This window comes from Macrotis lagotis, chromosome 3 (genome assembly GCF_037893015.1).
Source record: "Macrotis lagotis isolate mMagLag1 chromosome 3, bilby.v1.9.chrom.fasta, whole genome shotgun sequence".
Lineage (NCBI taxonomy): Eukaryota > Metazoa > Chordata > Mammalia > Peramelemorphia > Peramelidae > Macrotis > Macrotis lagotis.
Window position 1 is genome coordinate 131,895,609 of NC_133660.1, and position 21,982 is coordinate 131,917,590.

The following is a 21,982-nucleotide window of genomic DNA, read 5'->3' on the forward strand; positions in this document are numbered from 1 at the left end:
AGAGAGGAACAAAACAAAATGCCATAGGGTCCAACATAGAGGAAAAGTTGTTAGAAACTGGGAGGATTTAAGAATCAATAAAAAATGGAATATGAATCTAGATGGTGCTACCAGGGAATGTAAGTATCATAGGCAACATTAGCAAGCTCAGATCACCAATAAGCTATCAAAGGTCTGAATTTATTTTAGTATTTCATTATGAAAAACAAAAAGCTTAAGCAAAAAGTTTTAAGCAGACATGATACTTTTAAACCAGAAGACAGACTTGGGTTCAGCATAGAAATAACATAAATCTTTTTCGCATTCAAATTCCACTCATGGAAAGTCACTGAATTCAGTAGCATCTTCAGAAATGATTTGCATTTTGTTTATTCCTCTTCACCATTTTCCCATGTTTGGTTGTTATACAATTTCAACCTTTTCCACTTTAAGTAAAAGCTGAATTGGCTTTCATAGGTTTTTACCATGTTTACAACTACAGAAAAAGGCAAGAAGACATGATTTCTATGACTCATATAAATCTCTGCTGCTCTAAATGAGTATCTATTAACTATCATTCCTGGGACTCAATTGACTATAAAGACAAATAGGAGTTATATCCATTGGCAATACTCCATTGGATCTGTGTGTTTTACGAATTGTCTTGTAAGCTGCAAATTCCAGATGGGCATTTCAAACTGAAGTTTTGTACAGAAATCAGTGGTGGGGAGGGGGGGAGTCAGAGAAGGAGACAGAGGGACTGAGAGATGGACCAGATAAATCTGTATTTTTTTTTTAGGTTTTTGCAAGGCAAATGGGGTTAAGTGGCTTGCCCAAGGCCACACAGCTAGGTAATTATTAAGTGTCTGAGACCAGATTTGAACCCAGGTACTCCTGACTCCAAGGCTGGTGCTTTATCCACTATGCCATCTAGCCGCCCCTAAATCTGTATTTTTAATAATCTTTTGAAATGAACCAGTTTTTATCCTAAGAATTATTTTTTTATTTTTCCCAAGAAATTGACAAATTTAAAAAACCCAAACCAATCCCAAACACTCAGAAGTAACTTTCCCCCTACCCTCCTCTTTCAGTCAGCAGTATTTGCTTGTTTTCTATTTTGGAAGACTCAAGTTCTCTCTCCCCCATATCCCCTACCCCTTCTCAAAGTCATGACTTAGATATTCTGAAAAACAAAGCTTCCCATGGTTCATGTCCTACCCAACTGTCCTTTCATAAAAATAAATGATAATATCATAAGAACTCCTCAAGCAAACAGCAGTCGCTTAAAATTTCTTGTCCCAGTGGAAACTGAGAATTGTGCCTTTATAATATAAGAAGCAAACAAAAATGGACACTTCTACAACACCTTAATGCTTACAAAATACTTTATATACATTATCTCATTTGATTAGCGCAGTAACCCATTAAGATTTGATCCTGATTTTAAGTCCACAACTTTATCCAAAATATAATAATAAGCAATTTGCATAATGCTTTAAGGTTCATCAAGTATTTTACATGTTATGTCATTATTTCCTCACAATAATCTTGTGAGGAAGGTGCTATCATTATCCTCACTTTACTGATGAGAAAATTGGGGTTGGGCGTTTAGGTAACTTAGTCCTTGATCAAGTGTTTGAGATAGAATTCAAACTCAGGTCTTCTTGATTCTCTCCAAGGATTATATTCATTTTACCACCTAGATGCCTCAGATATTTCCCTTATGCACTTTTTTGTTCCTTATAAAAGGATTTCCTCTTCAGAAAAGGACCAGCAAACATTTTGTATGGTTTTTTAAATTAGGAGAAAGAAAAAAAATCATTAAAAAATGAAGATTACTTGCCATAGTGTAAACTTGGAATAAGTGGTACTTTATATAGTTCTCTGCTGTGATTTCAACTCTAGATGGACCAAGGGATGAAAATACACTTTCAGGAAGGGGAAATTGGTATGACTTTCTAGGTAACTCAGATGAGAAGGCCACATGGTACCTGTGCTCCTAAATAGGCATTCTTCTAATAGACACTACTACCAAAGAAGAAACCTGAGCAACCTTGACCAAGGTCTGTTGGTTTCACTCTGGGAACCAGGATTAATTCTCAATACAATGAGGTTCCCCTTTCCCAGGAGAATGATGGTGGATTATGATTCAGCATCTCACTATGTGCTTTTTACATATATAATCAAATAATAAGTAATAATTAAATGCCTACTTAAGAAATTTCTCAACAAGTTTTTATTAAGTGTATACAGGCATTGTGCTAGTTGCTAGAGAATCTAATACAAAGAAGGAATATAAGCTTCTATTCTAATGGGGAAGATAAAAAGGACATATATTTATTTGTATCTATATCTAATACAAATATAAATTAAATAAATATAAATGTATACAAAGTAGATAAGTATAAGGTGGTTTGAACTGGGAGCAAGCACTAGCATTTCATAATAGGAGATCAGGATTAGCTTCATGCCAAAGATGTTGCTTAAGATGCTTTTAAAAGGAAGAAAAGGGCTATGAGGCAAATGAGCAAATGAGGCAAATGTGAGCAAGTGAGAGAAAGTCACTTTGGTTGGATCACAGAGTCCAGAAGTGGTATGCTGGCCATTAAGGCTTAAAAAAAGGTTGGAAATAGGTTGTGTAGAGCTTTAAAAACTAAAGAGGAATTGATGTTTTATATAGGTAACAGAAAGTAACAAGTTGATTGAGTAGAAGAATCACATGCTTAGATCTGACCTTTAGGAAAATTACTTTGTCAGCAATGTATAAGATACTAGAATATGAGAGACTTGAGGCAGGAAGATTAATTAGGAGTCTGCTGCAATAATTAGAGGTGATGAGGTCCTGGACTCAGTTGATTGCTCTGTGAATGGTGAGAATGAGTCAAATGAGAGGGATGTGATATAAGGAAGAATATAAGGTTGAGAGGAGACTGGCAAAATGGTGGGATCTTAAAATTACTTAAATTTGGAAGAAGGGAAGGAAGATTCAAGGGAAAAGATGATAATTTTGATTTTGAATTTGTCCAGGTTGAAACATCCCTGGGACATCCAGTTTGAAATGTTATACTCTATTTTCTCCATTTGCAGTGGAGAGATTATAAAAGAATATCATTTATAAAATCATATTTATCACAACTGACAACTGTTTGAAATATTTTATTCTGAGAAGCATTGAAAACATTATAGAAAGCTTCTTCTGTTGTTTGAGACCATCTAAGGAATCTTAAAGCTCCCATACTTCAGAGGTAGCCCTTGAGCTCCAAAAGTTCATTGTTCATTATTGTGGTTTGATTTAGCAGTGCTCAGGAAGAGGAACATCAAGTAATAACTTTTGAGAGATTTAGATCTTTGAGATTCAGTCTTAGAGTCACATAGGCTGACCCATTGACATGTTGCTTTTTGTGAGCAGTAGTCATGTTAAACACTATAGATCATGAAACATCCAAGGAAGAATAGTTCAAGTTTCAAAAAAGAAGAGTGATAGAGTGAGAGTAGAAGTTGTTTTTTTTTTCAGTTTAATATGTTAACAATTCTTGTTGTCCTGTAGTCAGATATCTTTGAAACAGGTTACCTTTTCTCTCACTCATGATAGTAGGTCAAAGCTTACAAGGCAGCCCAATTAGATTCCTCTGGATGCTCATTTCTTTTAGCATGGGGTGCCACTTACTAAGATTTAAGTCCACTCATGATTGATGGAATGACCTCTACAAGCAAATACTCATGCATGCTCCATGGGGTATGCCAGATCACTCCCATCATCAATATACAGACACATAGACACATTTTACATCCAGGTGTTTTAAACTCTTAGAGCTTACTCTGGGGAATAAAGCAAAGATATGGTCTAAAAGGATAGGTTATTTGGTGCTTTGTGAATACAGAAGGAGGTGACTGGCAAATACTTGGGTTACTGGGTCTTCTTCCTTCATCTGTAAATTGAGGCAATTAGATAAGTTACCTTTTATGTTTCTTTTCAAGTATAATTTCTCTCTCTCTCTCTCTCCCCTTCCTCTCCCACTCCCCATCTCTCCCCCTCTCTTTCCCTCTTTCTCTTCCTCTGTCTGTTTTTCTGTCTCTGTCTCTGTCTCTGACTCTGACTCTGACTCTGACTCTCTGTCTCTATCTCTGACTCTGTTTCTGTCTCTCCCCAGGCTACTAATCCCATTCTGCCCATGACTGTTTGTTTGGCATTGGCAAGTCAATTAACTTCTCACCATAAAATGAGACAGATGGACTAGTTGGCAAGTCCTTTTCAGTTTTAAATCTAAGGTTGTGTTGCTCACTGTGGGGGGAAACTCCTATAAAAACTCTTTCCACTTCTTCATATCAAAAATTGATTTTAGGAAATTACTTGGTCTTATACTAGATCAGTTAATAATCATTTATTAAGTGACCAATAGGCTAAGGTCAACTATGGCACTGTATTCAGTACCAAGATAATAAAGAAAGGGAAAAGACAGTCTCTGACATATCAAAATGGTGGAGACAGTATGAAAACAATTGTCTGCAAATAATACATATATACATACATATCTATATATCTATGAGAATATAATATAGGAGCATATATGGGGCAAATTAGAAATAATCTTAAGAATATGGGAACTGGTATGAAGACAGATCAGGAAGGGCTTCTTGTGAGAGGTGTAACTTTTTTGGAACCTTGGAAACCAGGAAAGCCAGGAAGTGGAAATGAGGAGAGAGAGAAATGCAGACATGAGGACAGTCAGTGGTAATGTCCAGAGGCGGCAGATAGCATGTCTTGTTTGAGCAAGACTAGAGAAATACTAGAACTCAGAATAAATGGGAGAGGTTATGATCTAAAAAGGTTGGAAATCTAGGAGGGGATGTTTGTGAAAGACTTTGGGTGACAAGCAGAGGATTTTATATTTGATCCTGGAGATGGGGATCACTTAACAGAATAGGATGTGGGGTCAGAGAGCTTTAAGAAGAGTACAATCAACGTTTGTTCAGAATGCCCGGCTTGAATTCAGATTATTTTGCCCAAGGACAGTCCTCTGTCATTACATCACATTTTCTCTCTAAAATTATTATCCTACTCTATATCACCTCTCTTTTCCTTCTCAAACACTCATTTTCATTCAGTTCAATCAGGATAGTAGGAAGAACTAATAATAATAAGAATTTATCACTTCATAAAAATTCTGTAAATTAGGAAATATAAATATGCTTATTCCCATTTTATTAGTAAGCAAAGGGGTTTGATACTTGTCCAAGGTCATAAAGGGAACAAATGCTGAAGTCTGATAGAAATTGGGAATCTTCTAATTCAAAGACATTTGATGTTCAAGGCAGGAGCTAAGAGCCTAATTTCAAAGAATTTTGAAATGCTCAAAATTATCAAGTTCTGGAGTTCTCTTTATTTGTTGATGCATCAAGAAAGTGGATCTTTTATGACCTGAATGAATCTACACACACACACACACACACACACACACACACACAAACACACACACAAACAAACTTGCTGGAAGGTACATATTTCCATTCTGTTAACAATTTTCTTCAGTAACTTTTTAATCCTTTTTCCTCGCAGCTACGGTCATGGTCCTGAATAGCATGAGTGTCAGCTGGAGTGCCCGGATCCAGATTTTTTTAACCTTTTGCAAGCTTACAGCAATTCTGATAATTATAGTCCCTGGAGTTATACAACTAATTAAAGGTAGGCACTGAAAAGTAAATGTTTTTTAATGACTTATCTGCTTTTGTTTTCTTCCACCAAATTTGAGCTAGCACTAGCAGAATCTCTTAATTAGCCTTTGCTTGTGAAACTTAAGCTCTATACCATCATCAAATTGACTTGAAGGGTTGCTGCACTGGGAGTGAGTTGATGTTTACAGTTGTAGTCTATAACAAGAGGATGAATCTTGAACCTTACGTAGAAAATGAAGCCATATTGGATTTTCCCAGTGGAAAAATATTTGGGATACAACTTCTCCAAGGTATAAAATTTTAGACCTAGAAGGATCCTTGGATATCAGTTCATCTGAGCTCTTCATTTCCTTTCGAAAATTTATTGCTGCTTATAGAAGTCATTTTATTTCCTCTTCTTTCTTTGCATTTTTTTTTAAGTTTTTGCAAGGCAATGGGGTTAAGTGGCTTGCCCAAGGCTACACGGCTAGGTAATTAGTAAGTGTCTGAGGTCGGATTTGAACCCAGGTACTCCTGACTCCAAGGCCAGTGCTATATTCACTGCGCCACCTAGCCTCAGCCCAAGCAGAGGAACATTTCTTTGCATTTCTTTTGTTGACAATGCATATATTAACTTTGTGGTTCTGTTTACTTTTCTTTTCATCAGTTCACATTTTTTCTCACATTTCTCTGAATTCCACATAACTGTCATTTCTCTGATAAAAAATATCCCATTATTCCCATTATATTCATGTATAGTATTTTTTTTTTTTTTTGCAAGGCAATGGGGTTAAGTGGCTTGCCCAAGGCCACACAGCTAGGTAGTTATTAAGTGTCTGAGGTCGGATTTGAACTCAGGTATTCCTTAGTTCAGGGCCGGAGCTCTATCCACTTCGCCACCTAGCTGCCCCATGTATAGTATTTTTTAGCCATTTCCTGGTCAGTCAACACCTACTCTGTCCCAGATTCTTTTCTATAGAAACTTTTGGTAGAGAGAGTAATGATGTTTTTGGTTGCCTCTTCTAGGTCTTTGAGAAGTAAAAAGGGGTGGGGAATGTATTACAACACATATATGTAGTAGTAAGACAGGATGCCAAAACTGAATATGCGCTGGTTTCATGGCAGATGGCTAGATGAGTATGTGAAACATGGTCTGGGTCCTTTCCTATTTAGTATTAAATTAGGGGCCTACCTTATAGGATCCTGTTCACAAAAGATACTAATTGATGCAATACAATTCAAGAAATATTTGTTAAATCTCTATTATGTTACGTATACTTCACTAAATGGCTCTGGGGAAGTCATGTGTTGGGGGAGTACAAAACACAAAAATGAAATGAAACAGTTCTTGCCTTCATAGAGTTTATTGTGTACCTAAGAAGCAACATTCATTTAGAAATAAATAAAAATAAATATTCATCTATATATGTTTTTGCCTAAATAAATACAAAGCCAAGATTTTTCTTTTTGTTATTTGAGGGGCTTGAATAGGGAGAGCCACTAGTAGTTGGAGGGTCCAAAAAAGGTATTCTAGAGGAATTATCCCTTGAGCAGAGATCTGAGGGCAGCTAGAGATTCTACAGGGTGGAGGAAGAGTTGGAGCCTAATCCAAACATGAGGGACAAACTGTGCCAAGACATGGACATGGGTGATGAAATGTTGTGTGAGAGCTACAAGTTTGGCCAGAATGTTGAGTCTATGCAAAAAAGCAATAAATAATAAACCAGGAAAGGTTGGTTAAAGTTGGACTGAAGTGCCCCAAAGGAATTTTATATATTTATAGGTACATACTCAAGTGGTGTGTTTGCATGTGTGTGTGTGTGTGTGTGTGTGTGTGTGTGGAACCAATTCAAGTTGGTTAACTTCATTTAATTCAAAAATTCATTCAAAAAACACTAATTAAGTTTCTACCACATAAAAGACACTGGGGATTCAAAATAAACAAACTCACCTAAATGTGGATAATATGTGCCAGACCCTATGCTAAGCACTTTTATGACTACTATCTCATCTGTTTCTAACAATAACCCTAGGAGCTCGATGTTATTATTATCCTCATTAAATAGATAATGATTAAACAAAACAACATAAAATACAGTCCCTGACTTCAGGGCACTTAAATTCTACTAGAAGGAAGAAAGGGAAGAAAAGGATTTTATTTTTATATTTAAATTTAAATAAATATGTTTAAATTTAAATAAATATATAATGTATTCAAGAAGTAATTTCCAGGACTGGGGAGACAAAAATAATATTATTGATCATTTTCATTTTTAAACTTAATAATAAAATATACTATGTATAAGAATTTTGTTATTGGGGGAAACATATAGGCTATCTGCTACTATTTTTTTCCTCTATTCATTTGAGAAGATCCAATGTCTTTGCACCCAGGTCCAAACTCTGACTTTTGCTACCTGTATTACCATGGACAAGTCATTGAATTTCCACAGACCTCAGTTAGCTCATCTCTAAAATGAAGGCATCTGATTAGATCAGTGGTGTCAAATTAAAATAGAAATTGGCCATTAGATACAATAGAACCATTAAACCACACCTAAGGATTCTTGCATGGTTCATATTGACTAAGAAAAACTAAATATTAATATTATACTATATTATGTCTTTATTTATTTTGTTAAATACTGTGTAGCTACATTTTAATCTGATTCTGACTGTGCTTAGGAGTGTTTCTGGGTCTTGTGTGTTTGATCTCTGTGGATTAGATAACCTCCAACTCTTAGTTAAATAAAACTAGAACACCTAGCAGTCAGTTCTGGTTTAGCTATCATTTTCTCAAATAGGTGGTGGACTAGGGGTTGGGGTGTATGCTTTTGCTGTGAAGGGTAATTTGTGGGATCAATAGGTATCATAGGACCATAGACTTAGAGATGGGAGGGATCCTGCATTATAGACTCCTCAATTTTACAGTTGAGGCAAATGAAGGCCACTGAGATTAAGTAATTTATTTTGCAGTGCTAAACTGAAAGTGTCATGGAGTTGAAACTCACACCTTTAAGTCTTAGGATTTACCTTCAAAACTCCTTCCACTATATTCTGCTATTGCAGGATAGAAAAATTAACCCAGATTCCTTGAGAATATTAAAAAAAATTCTTAAAATATGAAATGTTTATGTTTGAATGTTGTTCTGGATCTGATTTTTATTAGTTTGGAGAACTCTGGTGTTGATTAGAAATTCCCACCAATATAGAATTCTGACTTTGTATTCTAACTATTACTTATTCTATATTCTATTATTTTATATTCTAACTATAGCCTATAGTCCTTGTCAGTTGCCTGGATCCCAAGGAAGTTAAGTCAACTTGTTTATGGGTCATATACCTAAGGTCAAGACTTGAGGGTAAAATTTCCCTACTCCAAAGCTGACCTTCTCTCTACCCATTCTGGCTAACTATCTCTCCAAAAATGTTTTTACTTTTGTTATTTAACAAGTCATGCAATTATGAATTTTCTTTGATTTTCCAGGTCAAACTCAGTACTTTAAAGATGCCTTTTCAGGAAATGATGCCAGTATTATGAGATTACCATTGGCTTTTTATTATGGAATGTATGCATATGCTGGCTGGTAAGTTTATTTTTCTATGTTTGTAGGTTGTATCCAGTGTATCAATTTGTTCACAAACATCTTATTTTTTTTTTAATTTTGAAGGCAATTTGGTAAATGATTTTCTCAGTGTCCTACAACTAGTAAATATCTAAAACTAGTTTGAAATTCAGTTCCTCTTGACTTCAGGACTCTAGCTATTCTATCTACTAGATACCCCTTTAATTGTTCTTTATTTGGATTGAAGAAGTACAAAATGGGAACCAGGGATACTGCCTTCTACCACTCTTGAGTCCTCCCCATCCTTGTACCCAAATAATCTACCTGAGATTAAACAATAATGTAGTTTGTTATGAGCAAATGACAATTTTTATAAGACTAGGAATCCATTAGATCCAATGAAAACATTTATTAAATACCCACTCTTTGCAGAGAACTGTGCAATGAGGGAAATAAAACATTTGAAGAAGTCATCATTCCTTTTTCCATAAAGCTTATTTTCTAGTATTGGGTATAATAGACAACATAACATGATAAGTGCATTAGAAAATTAAAACAAAGTGTGATAGGAGGTTTGAGTAAGGAAAGTCTGACATTAGGGATGCATTACTTTAAGAAAGTGGTATTTTAGTTAAACAAGAATTGAAGAGGAGAAGGTGGAAAGATGGATAGATGGATCTTTCTGGGAATAATGGCAGGAGGACTTAAAAGAACAGTATTTATTTATGGGGTAGAGAAATGTCTAGGATATGGAGGAGAATGATTTAACAAGACTGGGACAACTGGAACTTGTTTCTAGTATGCTAAATTTATCCATTACCAATAATGGAGAAACAATAGCTTAGTATTTATCAAGCAAGATTATTAGTTAAAGTAGGAGAGTAGCAGATGTTGGGTAGAGGTGGTGATCTGCTCCCCTGCCCTATTTTGCTACTTTCCATTCAGAATTTTTTCAGATTGTTGTCATGGGGTTTCTGTTTCCTAATTTCCTCAGTTCATGTATGCTAAGTGCCTTTTGGCCTTGGTATAGTTTATAAGGTAAAGCGATTTTAACAGTAGATTATATGGATAGAAAAATAGGGTGATACTAATGGGGGAATTTAAAATGAATTTATGAGGCAATAGGGAGCCACTGAATATTTTCAAAAAAAGGAGCAAAAACAATACTAGCCAGAAATAAAGAGTATTCCTTAACTTTGGTTTACCTTTCTCATATGCAAACTGTACAGTACATTCCTGTCTTTTAATTTTGAGACAGCACAGGGTAGGGAAGGAGCAATAGTTCTTCCATAAATGTAATGGACTTCTGATTTTGTTGGTAGGAGAACTTCTAACACTAATGCATATCACATAGAGTCTCAGAAAGGTTCTGAAGTAGTTGCTTGGGGTGACTCAGCTTAAATATCAGAGACGGGGTTTGATCTCAGTCTTTCTTGACTTGAAGTCCAGTATGCTGCTTGTGACTATTCTTAGTAGATATAAATACCTTGCTTGTCAAAATATCTTTTATCCTAGTTTCTCAAGAGTCTTTATACTGATTAATTCTCTTAAGGTTCCCTTGAGAAAGGAAAATATTTCAGTTTGAGAAATCAGTCAGGGACTCCCAAAAGGTAAGATGACATTCAAAGACAGGAACTGGAAACCAAGATAATAAGCTCAGTTGTACAGGACAGACCAATTCTAATTCAAAGTAGCCTAACAAGTTTCTTAATACCTAGAAATAGCAATATGCACAAAAACTGATTAGAGACTTTATTTAAGACAGAAATGTTGCCTTGCATACATTTTTCACAAGGACAATAATATGACTAAGGACAGGGAATTTTGTGTTTATTATATTATTAGTTGAAAACTTGAGTTGAAAACTATTATTACAGATAAATCACTTTCTCCTTCTCCCCACCCCTGTTTGGTAAGACTATGTAGGAAAAATGATTGTGAATTTCTAGGAGAGTACCAGGTGAACCCACAGATTACACAAGAGATTGTAAACATAAAAACCACTATGATAAACTCCCAATTATCTGGATAGACTTTCATCATTGCAGAAAAAATTAATACTGAGTTTGTTTCCCCCAAACCTCCTTTTGAGTTGCCTGTCTAATTTGATGTCCAAATTAATTTTAATATTTGACATTGAGAATTTTTTATTTTCATAATATCTTTGAAATGAGAAAATTTCATCTCCCACCTAGTAGGAATCTTAATTGATGATCTGTTTGATTGAACAAGTCTAGTGACAAGGTCTCATTGCTATTTCCATTGGTATACAGCTCTAAGAGATATCCTGTTAGATTAAGTAAAAAATTACCTGCAAGCTATTATGTCCAGAGAAAAATATGTATAGTGCCTTCCAAAGTCAAATATATATATTTCTGTGTGTATACACACATATACATATTTTCTTATAGATATTGGTTATATCCATTCTAATAAGTTTCAATTCAATTAAAAAAATCCCTTTAATTAACTCCTTCTATTTACAAGGCATGGTATTAGGCACTAGGGATGAATGGAAAGAAAGATAAAATCGTCTTTGTCCCCCAAGAAATCTACATTCTACTGGGGCTGGGTAGAGCAGTAATAATAACTGGCATTTTTATAATGCGCCAAAATTTGTGGAGCACTTTTCATAGATAAGATTATAGGTCCTGAAAAGGACCTAAAGTTCATAAATCCCAGTCCCTTCATTTTATAAATGCAGAAACTGTGGCCAAGAGAAATTGTGATTTACCCAAGGTCATACAGGTAGCAGTAGTAGCAGAGGGTGAATTTGAATCCAGGTTCCTTGACTCTAACTCTAATATTTCTTTTCACCCTTTCTTGAAGGAGGTAGCACACTTTCCCTTTAGGAACTGTCTGGATAAGTAAATGGAAAGTGTCAGCACAGATCTCAAGGAAATACGAGCATTATATATTATAGGAACAAAAGAAAGAAGAATAGTACATAATCACCCACTGATATGGAATATTTGGGATGGGGACATTGTGCTAGGTTGATGAATGATGCACATGTTTGGATGGGAGGGGAGGGGGCTGAGGCCTGAGAGGAGGGTAGAACTAAAATTAAGCACAGGGGAAAATTCTGAATCTTGTGGTCAGATCTGATTTTGTAACCCAGCTCTTCTCTACGTCAGGGTTAATGATAGGAATGGTAAGGGTGCCAGCTCATTGTAAGACTCTGGGTTAGTTAGTTAACTTCCTTTCTCTGGGTCGCAGTTTCCCCATTTACAAAATACAGAGGCTAGAGTAAGGGAATGCTTAAATTTCCTTCTTGCTTTCATAACTGACTCTAGAGGTTCTGGGAATGCATTTTGGAGTTTATAGCTGATTGCTAAAATTTTAATTCTTTCTAGACAGAAGGCATTGCAAGTAAATTTTCCTTTCTTAATCTGGGTTTGCAATGGTAAGGTCTCCTAACAGAAATACTACAATATATTGGAAAAATACTGTCAAACTCTCAGGGCACCAGTGTGAAATATTTCCTTGTCTATTCAAAAGACATTTTTTTTCATTTCTATTCAAGTATGTGCATTAGCCTTGAAGCAATCTCCTTTCCTGACACATTCTCATGTCACCTGCAATGTTCTAAGCAATCCTGTCTCACTGCTGTAACTTTTTCAGCTTTATATTTTTGTTTGATGCATTAAGAGTGTCTGAAGGTTTGACTACTGTGGTGGTTAAACAGAAATCCCTCATTTTTTTTAACTACTGGGATAGGGTACATGCTGAATCATATATCCATAGGTATAGAACTGGTAGGAAAGCTATCTCATCCAAACCTCTCATTTTATAAATAGCAAGACTGAGACCTGCAAGTCTATTACTCAGTTAGTAGCAAGAACTTGCATTTGAATCCATGTCATATTACTCCAGATCACTGAAAAATGGAGGCTAGTTTACACCAGAATGAAAATATTCAAAATGATGATTTCCACCTGAATGTGGAAGCATATAGATCAAATTGTATGAAATGTTGAATATTTTGGCAAAGTAGTTAAACAGAACAATAGTTAACATTCATAGAAAACTTTAAGGTTTTATTTATCTATGTTATTTCATTATGATGTCACAACAGCCATATGAAGGTGTATATCCCTCCAATCCCCAGCCTCCCAAAGACAGAATTCATATCTTGATTATTCAATATTTATGAGTTTTCATGCATGAAGCCTGTTTTTCTTCTGGTCCTCTTACGTCTTGTTTTTACAATTCCTCAAAATCTTTGGATTATACTTTTCAATGATCTGTCAGGACAAATTTAGAACTGGGGGTCATGATTACAAAATCCAATTCTGCTATTATCTGTATGTCCTGATATCATCTTAAAGATAAGGAAAACTAGCTCCAGAATTGTTGGTTAAGTGGCTTGTCCAAGGTCACAAAGTTAAGTTACCATTGTGGTTAAAATTCAAATCTAGGTCTCATGTTTATTGAGTGCTTTTTAGAGTTAGAAAGTGTTTCCCTCTCAATATTAGGTAGTGTGTGCAAGTATTATGTTTACATAGTTAAAATGTGTGTGAGGTCTGACTTCAATTTTCAAGACTTCAAGCTCACTATTCTTTCTACTACTCTTCCCTAGGTTGGATATTAAAATAAGCTCTGAAACTCCCAAGTCTTACATTATTATTATTGCTATAATCCTGTCTTTTAAAGAATCTTCCTACTTTTCCTCCCCCTTTCTCCTATGTGCAGTGGTGCTAATTTCTATTGAAGTCTCTTAAAAGACACTTTTTAGATAGAACCCTAAATATTTTTCCTTGGGCTTTAGGAATAAGGGTCCCTCACTGCCAGTTATTCCTGTATTACTTTTGGTTAGTCTCAACTCTTTCCATTCTCCCCCACCCCCAGTCTCAGTTTCCTATTATATAAAAAGATGGTTGTTTGTTGTCCTTTGTGCTCAAAGAGAAACAGAATGACCTCATGACATCACAGTTTGAATGAAATGGTAATTGAGATCCATTCCAGCTCTAATAGCTATGATCCTTTGGATCTTTAGCTATTTAGCTTTCCTAATCCTGGACACTGACTCCTAATGCAGTTCAAGATTGAGGTAGTTTTCTTGCCTACTACAATCCTCAATTAACTCATAGAGCTTGTCATCCATTAAAACCTCCATATCTTTTTCAGGCAAAAAACTAGATGGCCAAGTCAATCCTATCTTATATTTAGGAAGCTGATCTTTTGAAGTCAAATGTAAAATTTTATATTTATCCTTTTCCGTTTTTTACTCAGTTTCAAATCAACATTTTTCTGTGCTCATCTGGATTTTTTGGATTCCCTGACTTGTTGATGCACTGATATAATGCTGCATTGTCAGAATTGAGGCTTCTTTACATAATGGGAAAAACATAATTTGCCCATGACTCCAGCAGGCTGTGGCCTTTAATAATTAAGAAAGGAAGACATGTTCTAACCAGATCATAGGAAAAGTTCTTGGTTTAAAAAATCAGAAGTAAAATTGTATAAAATTAGGAACTGGATGATAAATTAAATTAGAGGACTGAACAAATATATATTTTATAGTAATCCATTCTTCCTCAAGTTTGGAACAAATTAGAGGTGGGCCTGGAATTTAGAAACTTTAGTTTGAGGATAATGATGATGATGATAAACTACCTAAATAAATAATTTATTAAAAAAAGAAAATAACTGGGCCAGTTTGGGGGACAAATATTTATTAGAGTGATTGAATTCATAGATGGTTTTATAGTACTTCACGCTAACCTTGCCATTTTTTCTGACTTCATATTCTTCAAGAAAGAGTCCTTTGGGGCAGCTAGGTGGCATAGTGGATAAAGCACTGGCCTTGGAGTTAGGAGTACCTGGGTTCAAATCTGGTCTCAGACACTTAATAATTACTTAGCTGTGTGGCCTTGGGCAAGCCACTTAACCCCATTTGCCTTGCAAAAAAAAAAAAAGAGTCCTTTTAAAAAAAACCCAAAAAACTAAATAACAAAAATGATGTAGGAATTGGCTACTTTTTTATAAACATATGAAGTCTAGAAACATTGCTTTTCCTTTCCTCAACTTTTTCCAGTTGCTCTGGATCATAAACATTTTATCATATACTTATATTCTATGTATAAATATTCATCTCACCTTGCTTTTCTTAATTGGCTAGAGTTTCAGTTTGTAAAACTTGCTTTTAAGTCATTAAAATGAACACATGGTACTTTGGTTACTAACTTTTTAAATTGGCCCTTATTTGTCACTTGACTCACCAATTCAGTGTCCTTCCATCAAAGTTACTTCTCCAAGCAGAACTTGCCAAAATTCAGTCTTTGGGTCTTGAACATTGCTTAGTTGTTGCAAAATCAAGTCTGACACTTAACAGAGATGGAGTGCGACAAGTTTGATGATTTTTGTCCTAGGTTAATGGAAGACTTTAAGTATATTGAGTCCTCACAAGCAGAAATTCAAGACACTTTCATCTCAGCATACTCAGATTTTTGTAGCCACATTCATTCACCCTGTTAATGGTTATTTCATCTTGTCAAGCCCTTGGCTGTAAGAAATTGCATTGAGTAAAATAATATGTACAGAAAAGGTGACTTTTCACTTTAAGTACATTTTCAAAGTTAGTCTTAATCCACATGGTAACTTATACAGTTTTTAGTGAGGCTCGATGATGAGACTTTGTCTTCAATTTAATCCAATTCAAATAAGTTCAATTCCTCCAGCATTTATTAAACAATTTCCCTCCAGGAGGGGTTGTGTGAAGTGCTAGGGATGCAGAGATAAGAAGAAAAATGGAACAGTTCTTGCCCTCAAGAAGATTAAGTTTTACTAGAGGAGTTTATATTTACTTTGCAGACTCGAAATTTCTATATAAAATATCATTAGTTGTTGTTCTTTCCCACTCATTGAATTCTTCTTTGATAGGTTTTATCTCAACTTTGTTACTGAAGAAGTAGAAAATCCTGAGAGGTAAGTACTAATATTTACTTTCATTTGAAAGCATTTATTAAGCTAATGCCATTTTAGAGCACTGGCAAGTCTATGTATGCTGTTTCTCTATTCCCCGCCCCCCCCCCCCCCCCCCCCCCATGAAGGAGACCTTTTTGAATTTTTCTTGGGAGATCTTGTAGTTTTTGGAATAAAGTAACCTCATTGTGTGTTCTACTTTCTTGGTTGACTCTAGAAGTAGAAAAGCCAAATGGACAGAGGCTTATCTTATGTAGCTAAACTGCTGACCATTGCTTCCTATGTGCACAATCTCAATTTATTTGTGGATTCCCCTATCACCAAAGCAACCAGTAGGCAAGGAGAATCCCTATAGTTAGTGATTCAATTATTCAGAGCATTTATGAAGAAGTAATCTTTTTTGGAAAACTGGGGTCATTAAATGACTAATTGTATATGAAAGCATAAAATTCCCCCAGTTCAAGATAGGATTTTTCTATTTATACACACATAATACACATATCTATCTATATATTTGTGTACGTATATGTATATGTGTATTTATGCATATGTATATTATATACATGTAGTTGATGTATATTATACATAGAGCATATATATAGCATGTATATAGTATATATGCATTTATATATATGTGTATTTATATGCATGTGTTTATTTATATGCCTGTATTTATATGTGCCCCAGCAGGGTATAGGAAATGACTATTAAAGGCCTTTAAAGAAAGTGGGATTTGAGCTGAATCCTAAAGAAAGCCAGAGAAACCCAGGAGGCTTAGATTAGGAAGAACATTTTAGACATAGGAGACAACCAGCATAAAGATTTGGGATGTCTTCTGCAAGGAGCTCCAAAAAAGTGTCATTCGATTATAGAATATGTGGAAGGGATTAAAACATAAGAAAAGTAGCATGGTAGAGCGGGCTCAAATTGTAAAGACCTTTAATAGCTAAAACAACTTTATATTTGTTCCTGGAATTAATGGAGTTTACTGAGGAGGGGGCATGTCATTCTTGTGTTTTGGGAAGGTCACTTTGGCAGCTGAGTAGAGAATGGAAAGAAGTGGAAAAGAGATTGTTCAGAAGGTTATTAAAATAGTCTTAAGTATAAAATGATAAGGATCAATACCAGGATGGAGGCTCTATGAGTGAGCAGAGGAGGAGAGAAAGTAATATGTGTGAAATGTGTTATGAAATCAGAGTTAATAAAACTTGGCAAAAAATGAATATATAGGGTAAATGGAAGCCATGTGTTGAGGATGATATCAATGTTGGGAGTCTGGGTCATTGGAAGAGGGCAGGGCCTTTAACATCAGTGGGACAGTTTAAGAGGGAAGGATTTGTGATGAATGAGTTCTGCTTTGAACATGTTGAGCTTAAAGCTTCATCTAATAGAAATTTTTTAATCATTGTTGAGATTTACATTGTTAGCTGGATCATAATTACATGATAGTCACCTTATTAAAACTGCACTTGGAATTAAGGTAATAAGCCAATTAGGAGAACAAGGAATAGTATACCTATCAGATCAATAGAAAGGGGAACAGTTTATGACCAAAGAAGAGATAGAAACTGGATAATTTTGATTAAATTAAAAACAAATTTGCACAAGCAAAACCATTGCAACCAAGATTAAAAGAAATGTAAAAGGGGTGGTTAGGTGCTGCATTGGATAGAGCACCGGCCCTGGAGTCCAGAATACCTGAGTTCAAATCTGGCCTGAAACACTTAATAATTACCTAGCTGTGTGGCCTTGGACAAGTCACTTAACCCCATTGCCTTGCAAAAACCTAAAAAAAATGTAATAAAGTTGAGAAACAATTTTTACATCTAGTGTTTCTGACAAAGGACTTATTCCTAAATATATATAGAGACCTGAGACAAATTTATTTTTAAAATGGCATTCTCCAATGGAAAAATGGTCCAAGGATATGGAAAGGCAATTCTCAGACAAAAAAAATCAAAGTTATCTATAATCATATGAAAAATTATGGAGAAACACAAAACATCTCTAAGGTACCACCTCACATCTATCAGATAGTATAATATAACTAGAAAGAAAAATGTTCATTGTTGGAGGGCAAGTAGAAAAACTGAATTGTGGAGTTGTGAACTAATCCAATCTTTCTGGAGAGAAATTTGGAATTACGCCCAAAGAGCCATAAAATTGTATATGCTCTTTGATCCAGTAATACCACTACTGGTTTTCCTGAAGAGTGCAAAAGGGTAAAAATTCCCCATGTACAAAATTCTTCCAAGTAACTTATTTTGTAGTGGCAAAGATTTAGAAGTTGAGATGATGCCCATCAATTGACAGATGACTAAACAAATTGTGGTATATGTATGCGTTGGAACACTATTGTCTCATAAGAAATCATGAGGGGGTGGGATCTGGAAAAGCCTGGAAACACTTGCATGTATTAATGTGCAGTGAAATAAGCAGAATCAGAAAAACATGATCAAATATGATGTTCATTTCAGCAGTACAATAATCCAAGATGATTTTAAAAGACTTATGATAGAAAATAACATCCAGATTCAGAGAAGGAATTATGGAGTTTAAATGAATACCAAAGCTTATTAATTTCAATATTTAAAAGTTGTCATTTATTATGTCATTTTTTTTCCTCTTCAAGTTTTCTTTCTTACATTCTTCTCTTACAACATGATCAATATGAATCTGTGTTTAGCACAGTTATAAATGTAGGACCTCTATTAGATTGTTTTCTGCCAGGGGCAGCAGGGGAGGACAGGGAGGGAAAAAAATGTAAAACTCAAAATCTTGCAAAAAGAAATGATTGGTAAAAACTACAATTGCACATAGTTGGAAAAACAAATAAATGAAATATTTTTTAAAAAGATGGCATTTGAAATACTATATTCAGTTTGGACTGTGTTCCATACTGATCAGTTAGAGGAATAGGGCATATTTATTGGAGATAAGATAACCCTTAGGAGTCATAAGAGAGCTATCTTTAGGTTTCTTAAGGGAAGTCATTTCGAAAAGGGGATTAGACAATCTGCTTGATTCTATAAAGCAGAACCAGAATCAATTAATGGAATTATATTAATAACTCACATTTTTATAGGATTTTATGACTTGCCAAATTCTTAAAATAACACTTTGAGGTAAGTAGTGAAGTATTATAAACCCTTTTGCCTCTAGAAACAACTAAAATAAATGAAATTAAGATTAAATGATTGATCTGAGGAAACACACAGTAAATATCAAAGTTAGGAACCAAATCCAGCAGCTGATGTTTAGAAGATGAGGAAGAGGATTGTAGATAAAGTAATTGGCTTGGAATCAGGAATATTGGAGTTCAAATCTAGCCTCAGAGATGTACAGCTTTGTGACTCTGGACATGGACAAGTAACTTAACCTCTCTCTACCTCAGTTTCCTCAAGTGTGAAATAGGATAAACACCTAAAGTACACCTACTTCCCAGGATTATAATAAGGATCAAATATACACTTATAAAAGTTCTTATAACATCTTTATTTATCTTCCAAATCCAGTATTCTTTCTAGGGATAGTGATTATGAGCTATGATGGCTGAATGGAAGGAAGGAAGGAAGGAAGGAAGGAAGGAAGGAAGGAAGGAAGGAAGGAAGGAAGGAAGGAAGGAAAAGAAATGAAACTTACTTGGGCAATGCTAGGACAGCCTTCACTTCACATAGATTATTGAATATTTTGTTGAGTAGATCCTTGTTCAATTTTTTTGACTAGATGGCTCCTAAGATCTTATTCAAATTGTGAAAAGCTGGATCAAAATATTGAATGTCTATAGGTTTTCAGTTCAGTTATGTAATTTTGACTTATTGCATTATTTATAAAGGAATTTTGGCATTGTTTTCAAATAATTCAAGCTATATAGCACATTGATTTATACTAAAAATTTCACATGGGCTAAAGTTAAATTAGCTTTTATTTAAATCTATAGATTTTTGAAGACCAAAACTTAGTCCTTGGAGGGTTGATAAAAGGACATGGCTTGCTTGATAAATTGATAGGTCTGTGGCTTTGAATGAGGTAGAGAAGTCATCACCTACATTGCCTTTCATTCCTCTACAGTATCTCTGAGAAGTGGCAAACTACCTGTCCTTAGTCTATACTTCACTTGAGATTCATATAGTTTACATTCCTTAGTGGCTTAAAGGGTCATTCATGTATTAGGTTTAATGACATCAATGTTAAGGGTTTGATTTTAAATGATTACTTCCAACCTTTTCAAAAGTCATTTTTAACTATTTGAATTATGAAATATTATTATACCTTATCTTAGTTATATTGTTATTTTAAAAAAATCTCAGAGATGGCCTAAAAATAGTAATATAATGTAGGGGAAACAAATAGAAACATATTTTCCCATATTGTCTTCACCCCAGTGGTCCATTAATAATGCCTAATATTTATATAGCATTTTACAGATACAAAGTACCTTTTATACATTATCTCATTTATTCCTTACAACCAATCTGATGAAATTGGTAGCATAAATGTTTTTATTTCCATTTTACAAATGAAGAAACTGAGGCTTTGATGAGTTATATTACCTAACTAAAGGGACACTAAATAATTAAATCAGGAATCTTTGCTCTTTTGATTCCAATTTTAGTGGTATGCTTAAGACTGGGGTACAACTCCCCAGTTAGATTTTGGTTGGAGACATTTTTACTAAAACGATTGCATATATATATATATATATATATATATATATATATAATGTATATATACATATATATATGCAATTCATGAGAACAACTCAACCAGAAGACTTAGATAGTGATATAAATTTCACATTGTCTGAACTGACTTCCATTTAGATCTATTTATATTTGAAATATGTGGAATGGTACTATCCTGAGTGAAGTAAATGTGTGAGCAGACTGGTAGATTCATAATTTGGGAGAATGGTAGAAAAGATAGATTCACCTACTGCCTTTGGTAAAAAGTATTGTTAATATGCTATAAGATTGTAGAAAGAACTAAATTTTGAAAGTGCCAAGTACTGATTTGGAGTGTGGTTAGTTCTTTGAAAACCCTCATGTTCTGGGTATTGTTTCAGTTAGAACTTTGGATTGGATGAAATGATGTATATAAAGTGCTAGGTTAACCTTAAAGGGTTTCTCAAATGTTAGTTATTATTATCATTTGTCATCCTGTAGTCTAGATGTGTACAGAACAGTCTAGATTTATTTAAAGGTATTATGTGATGGAAGATGTCTTAAAGATTATCTTGTCCAGCCTCTCACACCATTATTTTATAGCTGAATCAACTGAATAATCATTTAAATGAAAGAATTCCCTCAAGTTTGTGATGGCAAAGCCAAAATTTTAGCCCAGGTCTGCTGGCTTTAATAAGTATTGTTTCCATTATAACACATTCTTCAGTTTAATACCTCAGGACTGGTAATTTTTACGGCTTTTATATTTTTTTCTGCCAACAATGAGTATTTTTAGAGTTGATTTTGATAAAAAAATATTCATCACCTCTGAGTCCAAACTGGTGATGAAATTCTTTAAATTTCATAAGAAGGATCATTAGACAAGTAGTCCATCAGTGAGTATGGATGCAAAGTCTTCCAGAGTAATGCATTGGTCATATGCTGCTCTCTTTTGGCATAATCTTTTAAGAAGTCAGGATAACCTCATACCACTGAGAGGTAATAAAGTAAGGTTTCCTGGATCATTTTTCTCATTGTGGTTTAGACATCTGTTTTACACAAAATAGTACTTCACATGACACAGGATAGCCAAATACTAGTGATATACTGGGACAATGGTAACTGAGGAGCAGTCTGCCATTACTTCTATATCAAAGTGAATAACCTGAAAATTAGCATTTTCCAAACTCTCTT

At 34.7% G+C, this 21,982-nt stretch overlaps 1 protein-coding gene across 1 annotated transcript in view; it reads left to right on the forward strand.

The window, feature by feature from the left end:
* SLC7A11 (solute carrier family 7 member 11) overlaps positions 1-21,982 on the forward strand; it is a 110,557-nt gene that overhangs the window by 18,987 nt on the left and 69,588 nt on the right. Inside the window, exons 4-6 of the mRNA XM_074227440.1 lie at positions 5,537-5,662; positions 9,119-9,218; positions 16,083-16,127. Coding sequence (XP_074083541.1) covers positions 5,537-5,662; positions 9,119-9,218; positions 16,083-16,127 — 271 coding nt within the window. The remainder of the gene's footprint in view (positions 1-5,536; positions 5,663-9,118; positions 9,219-16,082; positions 16,128-21,982) is intronic.